At 47.9% G+C, this 14,595-nt stretch overlaps 2 protein-coding genes across 2 annotated transcripts in view; one reads left to right on the forward strand and one right to left on the reverse strand.

Annotated features, from left to right (window-relative positions):
• The window catches only part of LOC106482029 (uncharacterized), a 255,295-nt gene that overhangs the window by 106,989 nt on the left and 133,711 nt on the right, over nucleotides 1-14,595 (reverse strand). The window lies entirely within an intron of this gene.
• On the forward strand, nucleotides 1,653-12,943 carry LOC106482033 (deleted in malignant brain tumors 1 protein-like). The gene is made up of 10 exons (XM_067314376.1): nucleotides 1,653-1,725; nucleotides 3,140-3,460; nucleotides 4,454-4,813; nucleotides 5,243-5,566; nucleotides 6,809-7,123; nucleotides 7,512-7,835; nucleotides 8,070-8,384; nucleotides 8,681-9,012; nucleotides 9,873-10,239; nucleotides 12,801-12,943. Exons 1-10 carry the CDS (start codon nucleotides 1,653-1,655, stop codon nucleotides 12,941-12,943), a joined length of 2,874 nt encoding a protein of 957 aa, XP_067170477.1.

Genomic DNA, 14,595 nt, shown 5'->3' on the forward strand with positions numbered 1-14,595 from the left:
AGGAAAATAAGCTTGTTTTGCCTTCCACCCTCCATTTGAAAGTTTCCTTGGACCCATTTGCAATGAGACAAGAGTTTCTGGGGGTGGTTTATATCAACCAGTCATCACAGACCTCTGTGGAGATTCCTTTCCACTGACTTCATGGGCTGTCAAAGTGTTTGGCTTAGACTAGATTAAAGTTACAGGTGATGAGTTCAGGTTCACTGATGCATTAGCACTATCCCTACCTTTATCATGTGCCTTAGATCTAAGCCTTGCCTTGTCTACCTTAAGCCAAGACCAAAACTGAAATCATAGCTCAACCTGAGGTCTGTTGGCAGGAATAAACCCAATGCTAAATCCTAATAGCAGCCCTAAATCAGTATCTGCCTCAGCCATTTCCTCAACCTGTCCCCATCAAGGCATGGTTGAAATCCTGGGGTGAATCACAGAGATCCCATCCCATGCCCTGTCTAGTTGAGGCTGAAGAGGAGTAAGAGTCATGGGGAAGATGGCCGCTTAGGCCCATGACCAGCAGGGAGGCAGCAGGGGAATGGGGTAGGATGCTCTGGAACCCCAGTCAGTGTGTCTCTTCCACCATCCCTCCCATGCTTCAGAGCTGAGTATTTCACAGGCTCTCACACTGGTTTGTGCCTACTCTGTGCTGAAACTATTCCTTTCGTCCACCCCACAGGAGGAAAAAGAGAACAAGAGCCAGGCAGGAGGAAATGGAATCTGGCATCCTCTTCTCAGCTATTAATAATCAGGCAGTCCTGTGCAGAGCTGTTGCCAGTCAGGGTCTCCTTGGTTCAGTGCAGCGTGGTTGTGTTGCTGCTGACCTGCAGTTCACAGAGCAGCAATGGCAGGATCATGGTAGGGTGGTGGCTGGAGGTTCAGAGTACACACACAGGCACATCTGCAGGCTAGAAGCAGTCTTGCTGTGCACATTTGCTCTGGAGAGGGAGAAAAGGACATTTTTTGGACAGGTTCAGTAGGTTTGGGCTGAATTCCTGCTTAAAGTTCAAAAGAAATTGCCTCTGTGCTGGAAGTGGAAGAGACATCTCCCCCCCCCCCCCCCCCAAGAGCACTTGCTGCCTCTCTCAGGGCTCTAAGACACTCCTGAATGGTTGTTACCATTCTACCATCCAGAAGCCTTGGTCTTTATGGGAAGTCTCCAAAGGGAGCTATATCCCAGAGTTGACTCTATAGTCAGCATTGTGAGAAAGTAGGATATTACCTCAGGTAAACTTTTTGACATGAAGATAAGACCCTAAATGCAAGCCCTGCAGGCCTCCCCCAGGCTTCTCTATCCTGTCTCAGATGTCCTCGTGTGAAGTGAACCCATAGGACAATTACCCCAAGGGCTAACAGTAGTTGATCCCAGAGCATGCTTGTTTGCCACCAAGGATAAAGCTGAAAGCAGAAGATTCAGTTCCCTTTCATAAATCTGACTCTATGTGATGCAAGTGTAACTGTGGGGAAGAGAGGCAACAAGCAGGGGGAAGGACCAGTGCAGAAAGTGTTCTCACACAATTCCCTCTGTTAGATCTTTGCTTTATTTCCTCTCCAGCTGGTGATGGTGGAACTGAGCTCAGCCTTTGCTGAGCCCATCTCTTCCTGCACAAGGCTGGGACTGGCTTCTGCAAAAGCCTTAGCTCCTGACTGGACATCCCATGGACAAAAGGCTGTCTGCCCATGCTGGACCTGTGACTGCAGAGATCCTCATCCTCTTGGCAGGGCTATGTGGTGAGTGCCTTTTGCACTGGACAGCATGTTCCCTGCCTGCTGCTGTGCTCTTGCATTTCCTTGCATGTCCCCCAATGCTTGTTGCATACATTTTGGGGATGCATAACACTGGAGTGCTGTTGCTCCTCTTTATTTCTGTGCAGTTTAATTGTTGTTACTACAAATTTATAAGGCACACATTTAGAAAGTGATGTGTGAGTAACATCCATGGTTTGCTGGGTATAGCAGGAAGTGGGGCACATGCAGAACTACCAAGCAGAACTGTTGTGCTTGGGCCAGGCTGACCTGAGAAACCAAGACAGGTGCTTTCAGAAAATAAACCAGCCCAAGGGCAGTCAGGTAGAGCTGTTTGTATAGCATCTCTGGCACATCACCTGGTAACCTCTCACTATTTATAGACCAAAGTGTTTCCACTTATATATCGGGACTTTCAGAGTTTTAGGCTGATGTCAAAGCTTTTATCTTCCATTTTTGCATCTTCACCCATGTCTGCTTGCAGTCCCTTTTATCCTTTCTTGACCTGTGAACCTTTGCCTGAGGTCATGCAGTGCCCATACTTTTTTGGCTGGATCTCCTTGGATCTTCTGGGACAATTTCTGCAGGGGGTGATCTCAGCTGGACGTAGTCATTTTCTGGGAGACATTTTACTGTGTTTTGGCAGGTTCATGTCCTTTATGTTCTCTTCTGCTGTCTGTGCCAGTAAAGACCTCTCTGGAACTGTTTATGCTAGGACATCTTTTTGAAGGGGATGTTTGAAGTGTGTCAGTATTTTTTCCTACATTTCTATGGCTTTTACTGTGTATTCTTGCTCAAAATTGCTCCTGCAAAGAGCCTATAACTCAATTACATGTGCAGCTATGGGTGTTATATTTAGATTTGTAAGTTCACCCTAAAACCTGTGTAGAGACAGGCACTTGAACAGGAATCAGTAAGCAAAACACCTTAAAGCATTTTGGCCTTACTGGTTTTGAGGGACTGTGTTCTCATCTGTCTCTAGCAGGAAAAGCCTGGGATTTTCCTAAGAGCTGGCTTCCATGTGGCCCTGTAAAAAGTATTCCCCTGATAGAGTCATCATGCATTTCTGTTAGAGGAACAGGGGAGCTAGGCTGCATGGGACTGTTAGCAATCCTTCTTTTGTTTATGTAAGCAAAATCATAACATTATGCAGAAATAGACAGTAGACCAGGCGGTGCCTGGGTCACTCTGGTTTTGTGTTCTACTGTCTCTTGACAAACATGTTCCCGCTGCTCTGTCACCATTCACATCTTTCTCTCTTGCTGGTTCTTCCCTATTCCTCTCAGTCAACAGGTAGAGACTGTTGAAAAAGGAAGCGCACTCCAGGCTGTTGTTTAGCTTTTTTTTCCCCAAGGTTTCTCATTAACATTTCCTTTCCATCTCTTTCCTTCATTTTCAGCTTCAGGTCCTGCCCAAGTAAGACTCGTAAATGGCCCTGATTCTTGTACGGGTCGGCTGGAGGTGTTTTACAATGGTACCTGGGGGACGGTGTGTGATGATCACTGGGACCTAGCTGGAGCCCGTGTGGTGTGCAGGCAACTGGGCTGTGGGATGGCACTGTCGGCCTTTGGTGGTGCTCGATATGGGCGAGGAGCAGACCCCATCTGGCTGGACAACGTGCACTGTGTGGGGACAGAAGTCACTCTTTCTGAATGTCAGGCCCAGCCCTGGGGAGTCCACAACTGTGGGCATGAAGAAGACGTCAGCGTTGTGTGCTCAGGTAAGTCTCGATCCCATCACATCTTGCTTCACATACTGTGGATATCAGTGTGGTCTGGCAGAGGAAGGATTAAAAGATAACAAGGCAAACTAAAGTTCCTCCTTCTTGGTCATGGCTGACCTTATGGGATACCAGAAGGCCCTGTGTGACCAGAGCACAAAGCTTGGCTAGGATGTGGTCCTGCTAATGTCAAACTGCCCCGATCCTCTGTCATAGTGGAGCCCAATGCTGTAGCAAGTTCAGTCCTAGCAATGAAGTCTTCTCTCTCATGCAGCCTGCAGTTCCTTCCTCAGACTGTCAATCCAGGTTTGAATTAACCTATCTAAATATCTGAGTTCACAGTCATTGCCTCTTTGGAACTGAATGCAGGCTGCCTTTATAATCATGTCTAGTCAATATGGCCAGTAGTGTTTGAGATATGACTCATGCCATCCTAGAGCAGATGCCTTCATTTGTTGGAGCACCTGGTTCTCCTTCAGCATCTGTGTTAAGACGAGATGAATAACTCCATCATCCATAGACACTGTTGACTGGGTGTCCTCTGATTGTATCATGAGTGTAGGCATTTCAGCTCACAGATAGACACATACATATGGTCACCAACAGATAGGACTGTTAATTTTGAGCTCAATTCCATCCCTACAGATAGGCAAAATGACTCCCCCCATGATTTTGTGAAGAATCAGCCTCTTTACACCTTTGCTCCAGATAATTTCTAAATGCTGTTCTCAGCTTCCAAAGCTCTCATGTTCCCCCCACATCTCTTGCATCTGTTTGTTTTATTCCGTGTTGAAAACATCGAGGCTGCATCTCCTTGCCCATTTCTCAGCCTCACCACTCTCTGGCTGCACAGTGATTAATCCCTCCATGCACACATCCGAACTGTTGGATGCCTTCCAGACTTGCCTAGTGGAAGATGCTACTCCTAAGCATTGAGGGTAATTGCATGCCCAGCAAGGTCCCTGACCATTTGCTCTCTGGGCATGTTTGCAGGGGCACCCAAACCGGATGCGATCCTGATCAGGCTGGTGAATGGCTCAGACCTCTGCTCTGGCAGAGTCGAAGTCTTTCATGATCAAGAGTGGGGCACTGTGTGTGATGACAGCTGGAACCTGACGGATGCTGAGGTGGCATGCAGAGAGCTGGGTTGTGGCCCAGCACTGTCAGCTCCAACTGGAGCTCACTTTGGGCAGGGGTCAGGCCACATCTGGCTGGATGAAGTGAGCTGTGCTGGGACGGAGGCTGCCCTTTCTCTGTGCCGGGCCAGATCCTGGGGAAATCATAACTGCAACCATGGAGAGGATGCTAGTGTTGAATGCTCAGGTAACTCTGATTCCTGTCCCATCAGGGCTGGTGCCCAGGCTATCACATTTTTTTCTTTTTTTTCTTTTCTTTTTTTTTTTTTTTTCCCATGGGGAAGGTGCTAGGAAAGGTGCTGTGCTGCAGAAGTGCTTTGAGACGGTCCTGGATATAGATGTCTACATTGCAGTCCTATAAGTGGAGATGGGAAGAATCCCTGACTGTCTGGCTGAAAAAGGGAAGGGAACAGGGAGCTTCAAAGGTGACATCTGCCCTGATGTTACACTGCCTCCCAAGGGACTGTGAATGTGGGGAGTAGGGGAGTGCATGAGGAGAGCCTGCTCTTCTTGTTGTAGGACTGTAACTTCTTCATCCTTTGGCCGTGAGATTCTGTGATGATTTAAGCAACAGAGTCCTGACTCCAGGGCAGTTGCAGTCATGTCTCCTGAGACATTTGGATATTTGGCACTTGTCTCTTTTCAGAACCAACTCAGCTCCGGTTGGTGAATGGTTCCAGCCGCTGCTCAGGGAGAGTTGAAGTTCACCACAACCAGCAGTGGGGAACTGTGTGTGATGACAACTGGGGCTTCAGTGATGCAGAAGTGGTTTGCAGGCAACTGGGCTGTGGGATGGCCATATCAGCCCCTGGCAAGGCTCAGTTTGGGCAAGGGCATGATCCCATCTGGCTGGATGAGGTGAACTGCACAGGGACAGAAGGTGCCATCACTGAATGTGGTTTGAATTCCTGGGGAGCCCATAACTGTGACCATGGAGAAGATGCTGGTGTTGTGTGCTCAGGTGAGTCTAGTCCAGGTCATGGCTTCAGGGACAATTTTTCTGTAGGGCCACCTGCATTTAATTTCAGTTTGTTTCCCTCTGTACATATTGTTTTCCTTTGTGTATAATACCATTGTGAGCAACAGTCAAAATGGTTGGGAGGTGAGGTAACTCTTCCTGTAGGCATCATATCAACAGATTATCTGGATGCATTCTTACCTGTTTGTGCTATTTCTCTTTCTGACACCTTAAAATGTATCAGCTCACAAGTGGATCACCATGCCCATCATGTGAACTTACTCTGGATGTTTAAATACATGTGCTCAGAGCAGTCATTTGGTCATTGACACCCATGGCACATGGATCCAGGCCATTCCAACTCTATGTCCCAAGGTTCTTTTTGACCCCTAGAGGTGGTTCAGGGTTGAAAGACATCCCCACTATCCCTTCAGCTTGCAATGGGATGCCAGTCCTATGTTACCAGAAGAGCAAATCTGGGCGACTTCAAGAAATACTTTGCAAGGAGCTGTAGCAGAGCAAAGCAAACAAGAAAGTACCATGGAAAGACTCTCCTTGTCCTCATGTTTTATGCATGTATTGAAGGCAAACACCTATTGGGCTCTCTGTCATGAGTGCAGTCTTAAAACCAGTTAAATTTCAAGACCCTGCTAGCCTGGTGCCTCTCCTATTGCCTCCAGCCAAAATATGCTGGTAGATGCTTGATACTGCTCTGCTCTTTGCCAGCATCTGCTGTCAGCTTGGCCAGTTCTCCTCTTTCTTTGTTCTTCACTTCCCTTATGTATTGACAGAGTGAAGTCATGTCCCTGTCCAGCCTTCATTTTGCTATTGTAAATACTGCTTTTTAAAATCTTTCCTCTTAGATGTGTTCTCCTAGGGAAATGCGATCACCCTAGCAGGCCTACTTATGTTTGTTCTGATGTTCATAGTTTGAACCAGGTGTCCAAGAGTCTTCCTGGCATTGCCTCCTGTTTTCTCCATGGGAAACACTCTCCATGATGCATCCTACAAGGCTTTTACCTTCTCCACAGTGCACTGGCAGCTGGTAGCCATCCTGTCATTAGTGAAAAGAACCAGGTCTTTCTTTTCCTCTGTTGTTTCTGACTGTAGAGGCTGATTTGAATGGGGGAAGCACTGTTATGCACTTGTGCATTGTATGATTTCACATAGTTGCAAACAGCAGCAGGGCATCTGCTTCATAGGACTGAGGCACACAATATCCCCATTTATTCATTTTGCTCATTCCCCCTTTAGAGCCCACAGAGTTACGGCTGGTGAATGGCCCGAATCGGTGTGCTGGGCGAGTTGAGGTGCTTCACCACCAGCAGTGGGGAACCGTGTGCGACGATGGCTGGGACTTGGAAGATGCTAAAGTGGTATGCTGGCAGCTGAGCTGTGGTGCTCCAATATCTGCTCCAGGCTGGGCTAGATTTGGCAGAGGCTATGACCCCATCTGGCTGAAGGAAGTGAGCTGCTCTGGGACAGAGTCTGCCCTTACTGAGTGCAGAGCCAAACCATGGGGAGTCCACAGCTGTCATCACGGGGAAGATGCCAGTGTGGTGTGCTCAGGTAACCCCCTGCCACTTTCCTCCTGCATGTCTGTATCCTGCTGCCACTGAGGATATACATAACTATTTTCTCCAGCAGGCAAGGAAATGAGAATAAGGTCCCTGCTGCAAGGAGTGGTTGTAACCACAAGGAAGATCCTATCCCTGCTGCTTCCCCCATTTTTTCTGGCTAGTTTTCAGCTCAAGTAAATAGCTACTGAGCTTCTGACTGTGTTCACCTGGTGGAAATGACTGTGCTGGGTTCAATGGGAATCTCTGGTCCTGCCATTTCATGAAGGTATCATGTCAGGGAGTTTAGAGTACAGTGCACAGCAGTCCTGCATGAGATCTCATGGCTAGGGTTATCTCCATATGCTCTTCCTACAAGGTCATTCATGTCTTTCTTTCAGACCCAATGGCACTTCGGCTGGTGAATGGCCCAAGTCGCTGTGCGGGGAGAGTCGAAGTGCTTCATCAGCATCAGTGGGGGACAGTGTGTGACGACGAGTGGGGATTAAGTGACGCAGAAGTTGTGTGTCGGCAGCTGGGCTGTGGGACAGCAGTCTCAGCCCCCAACTTGGCTCACTTTGGGCGGGGACGTGGCCACATCTGGCTGGATGAGGTCAACTGCACAGGGACAGAAGCTGCCCTCTCTGAATGCAGAGCCAAGCCTAAAGGAGTCCATAATTGCCACCATGGAGAAGATGCTGGTGTGGTGTGCTCAGGTAGCTGCTGCTCATCTGCTGATGAATTAGTGGGTACTAACACTGCAGAAGCTTACTGGACCAATCTTTGCTGCTTGTCTATGGCAATGCTCTTTCCACATGAGAATCCCTGAATCTCTAACACTGAGCTAAGATAAGTGTTGAACATGTGGGGAGTCATTCTCCATGTCACATCATACACTTGGTCTCTCCCTCACTAGGACTACCAGCATGATATAGCATCTCTATCTCTTCCAATTTCAGACCCATCTGAGGTCCGGCTGGTGAATGGCTCAAATCGCTGTTCTGGAAGAGTTGAGGTGCTGCATAACCAGCAATGGGGAAGTGTATGCGATGACAGCTGGGGCTTGGATGATGCAGAAGTTGTGTGCCGGCAGCTGGGCTGTGGGACGGCCATATCTGCTCCACCTAGAGCTCGGTTTGGGCTGGGATATGAGCCCATCTGGCTGGATGATGTGAACTGCACAGGTTCAGAGGCTGCCCTCTCTGAGTGTGGGGCCAGGCCATGGGGAGAGAGTAACTGTAACCATGGAGAAGATGCCAGTGTGGTGTGCCTAGGTAAGCTACCCCCATATCCCTTCATGGTGCAGCTCTGCAAGGAGCAATGTTAGTGACACTGATGGAGTCAGTACACCATTGTGTCCCTTTAGGGAAGCATGTGGATAACTCAATAGAGAAACCCATTTATCTTGGATACCCGAGGGCACTTAAAATGGAATTAGATGCTTGTATGTTTGCCAGTGATAATCTCTACATCACATTGCAGGTGGCTTTGGTCTGAGGTCCCATCTTCCTCATGCTCTTTGGTGAGCTACAAGAATTTATGTGTTTGACCTGACCTTTCCTAATTTCAGGACCAGCTCAGCTCCGGCTGGTGAATGGCTCCAGTCGCTGCTCTGGGAGAGTTGAGGTGCTTCATAAGCAACAGTGGGGAACTGTATGTGATGATGACTGGGACCTGAGTGATGCTGAAGTTGTGTGCCAGCAGCTGGGCTGTGGTATGGCCATATCAGCTCCAGGCTCGGCTCAGTTTGGACAAGGGTCAGACCATATCTGGATGGATGATGTTGAATGCACAGGGACAGAATCCATCCTCTCTCAATGCAGGTCCAAGACTGGGGAACCAGCTAATTGCAACCATGAGGAAGATGCTGGTGTTGTGTGCTCAGGTAATTCTTCTTCCCAAGTAGGGGAAGCATTGGACTGTGTTGTAGGAAGGGGGAATGGTGGCTTTGCTGGTGACATGCTCTCCTCTGGGCTTGTGCAATATCAAACCCCAAAGTAGAGCTGGGATGGCTGTTCTTCAGAGGACCTGTCTACCTTGTTCAGTGGCTGTGCTTGCCAGTGAAACCTTGGGGAAGTGGAAGACTAGAGCAACCTGAAAAACACTGAGTTAGTGCTGGACAAAAGGAAAAAAAAGCAAATGAGAGACATATGACCAAGTCTGTGAGGAGATGGGAAGAAAGATACTTTCTCTAGGGACCTAGAGGATGAGATTTAGATTTTGTTGCAGTCCAGAAAGCCACTAAAAAATTGTTAGGTTGAGAGCAGGATAGGAAGAAAGGACTCATCCTGCAAAGGTACATTGGGATTTTATTCTTTTCCAGAAAGCATGTCTGAATTTTCTTTATTCCATAAATTATCTTATTCTAGCTCATGTTAAACTAAAACCTGGGTTTAAATATTCAAAGTCTCTCCAGTGTTTGGGGATGTTTGGGCACTTCCTTCTCAAAGGTCTGAGTGATTCACCATACCCAAGCACCACAGCAGCATGGTGTGTGAGCACAGAACCATTTCCACTGCTAGGGGTTTGGTGCCAAGGGGGTCTAAATTGCAGGATCATTTCCATTACACAGGCTTTCAGACATGTCATTCTCAATGGCTGGAAATGCAGAGAAAAGTTCCTCAGCGGAAAGTATCAGAAAAGATGCAAAACTTGGTGATGCACATTACTCACATGATCACAGTGAACAGTGCAGGAATGGAAAGAGGCAATCAATGAAGGTATCTCCAAAGAATGAAGGCTTTGTGTCCACTTGCAAAAAGTGTGAGTCTTCTCCCATTTCAGATCCCACAGCACTGCGACTGGTGAATGGCTCAAATCTCTGTGCTGGGAGAGTCGAAGTGCATCACAAGGAGCTTTGGGGAACTGTGTGTGATGACGACTGGGACATAAAGGACGCTGCAGTGGTGTGCCAGCAGCTGGGCTGTGGAACGGCACTCTTGGCCCCTGGCAAAGCTCGATTTGGGCAAGGACATAACGCCATCTGGCTGGACAATGTGAACTGCACAGGGGGGGAAAACACCCTCTCAGAGTGCCTGGCCAGGCCATGGGGGGAACACAACTGCAACCACGGAGAAGACGCTGGTGTAGTGTGCTCAGGTAATGTGGCCACTATCATGTTGGAAAATGGTTTAGTCAGGCAGCAAAGCATGCTGCCATTATCCCCTTGTTTAAGCTGAGTCAGTGCAGCTCTGAGACTGTGCACTTGTCAGTGGCTCAGGAGAGAGAACAAAGATGGAATTTCATTCAGCACAAGCTGGATCCTACACTTTTAGACTCCATCTGACACAATGGAGTTGTGTTTAGCACTATGGTCAACACCTTCATCCCAGAGGACAGGGATTTTTGAGTATTCACTCAGCATGAGGTGATGGGGAATGATCCTGACACTAGGAAATCTTCTTTATGATGAAAACCTTCCAGGATAGAAAAAGGAGGACTTCTACCTGCAAAACTACAGCATGTGGATGTGGAACACCCTCATGGCTGAACTGGGAATCTGAAAGTCATGGTTGATGTTGCAAAAACTTATCTCAGTATCCAGCCTTGCCCCTCTCTTCCCACTTGCCTTTGGAAAAGTCTGAAGAGTTGCAAGTCCTCTGGGCTCTGCTCAAGGTCAGTGGGGACAGAGAGGTATCTCTGGGCACAGACCATGTCTTTCTGAGAAGGTTGTCTTCATTCAGTGAATTACCAAGTAAGGAGGCACCTGCTTGGGAACTATGTGGACTTGAAAGCTCTCTCCCTTATGTAGGCTGTACGTTCTGCAGACACCTCAATCTAGAATGGTCACTGAGGCTTCTTTGAAAAAAGAAACCAGCAACTGTGGGATGTGATTTTCAGAAAGGACCATTTGGAGATGGTCCAGCCCTAGCAGTGCCCACTGGGAATAAATCACTCTACAAAGTGCCGTGCTTGGAGCACTGAAGGCACATTGAATGGACTTTGACGTCCTCAGCAGTCCACCCCTGAGGCAAAGACAGTTGTGATGTTTCCCTGATGGTGCATGCATGTGAGTTTTGAATGACTGTGACCAATGCAATGGGCAGCTGGAGGTGCTGTACCACAGCATGTAGGGGACTGTGTGTGATGATGACAGGGACTTAGCAGAAGCTTTCTCTGAATCTTCTTTCCTGAATTCAAGGATCACAGAATAATGTAGGTTGGAAGCAATCTCTGGAGAGGTTTGGTCTAATCTCCCACTCACAATTAGACCATGTTGTTTGTGGCCTTCACCAGATAAGGTGTGAAGATCTCCAAGAATGGAGATCCACTGCCTTTCCTGTCTCTGTTCTAATATTTAGCCACTCTTATGCAGGAAAAAATATTTTCCACTGTCTCATGGGAACCTGCCATGGTGTAAGTTGTGTCCTTTTTGTCTTATTCTTGTGCACTGCTGAGAAATTTGTTTTTCTCTCTTGAATTAGCTCTGTATGAACAGAGTTTTACTTTCTCCCCACAGGCCCTATTATACCTCAATCTTCACAGCCTCTGCCACTGCTCCCATTGCTTGTCTCAATCATGGCACCAGTCTTGATACTGCTTTGTGGGGTTGTTCTGTACCAGAAGAGGAGAAGAATACAAAATAGGGATTTTAATTCCACTCCAGGTGAGCTATGCTGTAGGTGAAGAGGGAAGCAGAATTTGTAGAAGAAGAAGGTGGCTGGAAATGAGGTTTGTTCAAAATGTTGATGTCAGTAAACCTTTGAACAGAAGAATATTCCTTTGGCTCATATTGAAGGGAACTTCCTGTTCTGCTTTGACTTCTAAAGGAACTTCCTGTTCTGCTTTGACCTCTTCTTTCCTGGTCCCTTTCACCCTTCTGTCATTCTTCTTCTTCCCAGTTTTGTCCTTTCGCTTTGACCCTATCTTTGGGTTATGACATCTTATGACATCTTAGGGTTATTAACTTTGGGTTATGATACACTTGGTGGTGGAACTGACCTTGGCATGGGAGTGCCTTGTTGAATGTTGTCCTGCATTTCCTTCTGCTGCCTGCACAAACTTTACATTACATGGGCTCATTTACCTCATGCAAAGGGCAGCTCTGCTGATTCCCAGCTGCCTCTTTGGAATGGCACCTGGAATATTTCACCATTTGTCCAAGCAGTGAGAAAGGACCAGGAACTGTTTCATTTCTGAACTTTTAGGGATGTGGTGGACACTTCTGGAAACCAGGACGCCCATGTTGAACAGCCATGCATTGTCCTTTCTGAGAGATGAAAGGAAGGATCAGGGGCTGTCCCAAACTCTTCCTCATGCTGCTAGTTTTATCAGTGCAGTCCTCTACCTTTTTTCACCTCGGAAAAGGGACAGGATAGCAGGAAGGGGCCAAGAGAGACAAACTACAAAGGGTTGGGTAATTCAGAGAAGTTGCTGTGAATTCTGCTGTGAACTCTGCATTGGAGTCCAGGAGAGCATGTCCTTTACCCATCTGTCTCATTGGTATGGGTGTTACTTATAGGCTTGTGTATGATCAGAGGAGGGAGACATCCTTTTCAGGGCCAGATGTTTCCCATTTCTTTGCCAAATGCTGAAGATTGTGTCTAGAGAGGGGTATGAGGGGTATCAGCCCCCTGCAAAAGCAGCTCCTGAGTGAGCACCTTTAGCTGTCTCATTAAAAGGGCACGTTTCAGGCTGTGTTCTCTGGGATGCCTGGGGTAAGCCTGTGACTGAATCCCTGTGCTCTACAGGCTTTGTGCTCATGGAGGATCTGCTCATCTCTGACGTCTCCCTTCCAACACATGGAGCAGAGCAGCTGGCAGCAAGAGCAGTTCCTGCTGAGGATACTGGCAACGAAAGAGCTCACCTGGTGGGAGAAGACACCACACTGTGACAGCCATGTGCCAGCCAGCTAAGGATGGAAGAGGGTGTCGGGTGCACAGTATGAGTATGGAGCAAGGGGGATCAGCTCTGTGAGGCTTGCTCTTGGCCCTGATATGTAGGAGTTGTTGGTGCCTTGGGGCCTTCTTGGTACCTGTCAGGATGTGATGCTTCTGAGGACAGGTGTGTCATGCCTAGTACAGAATTTGGGGTCCAAACTGTGTTGCTAGTTCTGTCCTCAGGTTATGCAGTGCCAGGTACCAAGTGCTGTGTCTGGTTCTGCTAGGAGGGGTTGATTCTCCTCTTGTGACTGCCCCATGCTGTCTTTGCTCCCGTCTGACTCCAGCATGGTCCTTCCAACTGTCATAACACTCTGCATCCCTTTGGAGGTCCCCAGAGCCACTCCCTCATGTGAGATTTCCCTCTGTCAACACAGCCTGTGACCACTCCAGACACAAAACTCTGGTGATGCAGCTCTGTCTCATAGGGCAGCCCTGACACGATCGAGGGCTCTGGACCACCTCTTCTCTGCAGAGTTGGGTTTCTAGACATTAATCCACCAGCCATCTCCCTCCCACCTCAGTCAGTCACCCCAAGCAATATAAGGCATGACACACACCTCATGGCACCAAAGGACTGCACGCAAAAGACATTTGATGCATAGAAATCCTTCAGGTTCATGCTTTCAAGTTTTTGTGCATTTGTGAAAATAAAATTATTCTGTAACATTTAAGCAGCATTTTAGTGTTTCCCCCACCCCCACCCCCCCTTTTTTAATAGCTATTCACTGTAGTCAGTGGAAGCTACAGAACAGTTCAGCTTATCCCTAAGTAGATGCCTGGAGCTTGTTTTCCTACAACTCTTAAGTTGAAAACCTTTGCAAACCCTACTGACAGTACTGGTTGGGAGTTCAAATCATCCCACACATAGATATTTAGAGTCATCTGAGATGCCCTAGGTCTAGGACATTGATGTGGGGCTGGCAAATATGATAAGGGACCTATGGGTAACTAGACGCCTCTGTTTGTGGACAACTAGATCATGCAGTGATCTCATCCTTCTGCTGCATTCCCAGACACTCTCCTGTGCATGACGTCTGGGGACACTGGTCTTCTTGAGACTCTGGGAGCACAGGACTCTGCCAGAGGAAGGATGCTGGTGGGAGGTTAGGGTGTTATTGGTCATAGACTGGTCATAGGTCATCTACTTTGGATAGTAGACTCTAAGTGATGCAGCCAATGCTGCATGCCCCAAAAGAGCTGCCTGAAAGCAACAGAAAAAGCCTTTTTTCAGGCAGTGAGCAGAACCAGTTCTCAACTCTGTGGGCCAAATTCTTGCAAGGACTGGCAAGCCATCAGGTTAGATTCTTCCCTGCTCAGAATCTGGCAGTGCCCTTGTTGGAGGGTACCAGCCTCTGTACCACCTCCTGCACCTCCAGCCCCCTGGGGGCAATTCATACTGCAGGATACTGCTTCCATGGGATTGCCAAAAACCAGGCAGGGATTATGGGCAACCAGGAAGGACCCCATGCAGAACCCTGTTAGATAGTACTTGCAATATAATGATAGACACTACGTAGTCAGGTCGGTACTGTTCATGAAATAATTCCATGTACATTGAAAATAGATAGGTAGCCAACCAGAGGGAAATGGAATGAGTGATGTG

Source organism: Apteryx mantelli, chromosome 34 (assembly GCF_036417845.1).
Source record: "Apteryx mantelli isolate bAptMan1 chromosome 34, bAptMan1.hap1, whole genome shotgun sequence".
In the NCBI taxonomy this organism is placed as follows: Eukaryota; Metazoa; Chordata; class Aves; order Apterygiformes; family Apterygidae; genus Apteryx; species Apteryx mantelli.

Bases quoted from the DNA above. Each gene is read 5' to 3' on its own strand.
- LOC106482033 (XM_067314376.1), top strand. From the start codon at position 1,653: ATGGACAAAAGGCTGTCTGCCCATGCTGGACCTGTGACTGCAGAGATC. The intron at 1,726-3,139 runs GTGAGTGCCTTT...CTTCATTTTCAG, and splicing joins CCTCTTGGCAGGGCTATGTG to CTTCAGGTCCTGCCCAAGTA. The intron at 7,124-7,511 runs GTAACCCCCTGC...TCTTTCTTTCAG, and splicing joins TGCCAGTGTGGTGTGCTCAG to ACCCAATGGCACTTCGGCTG.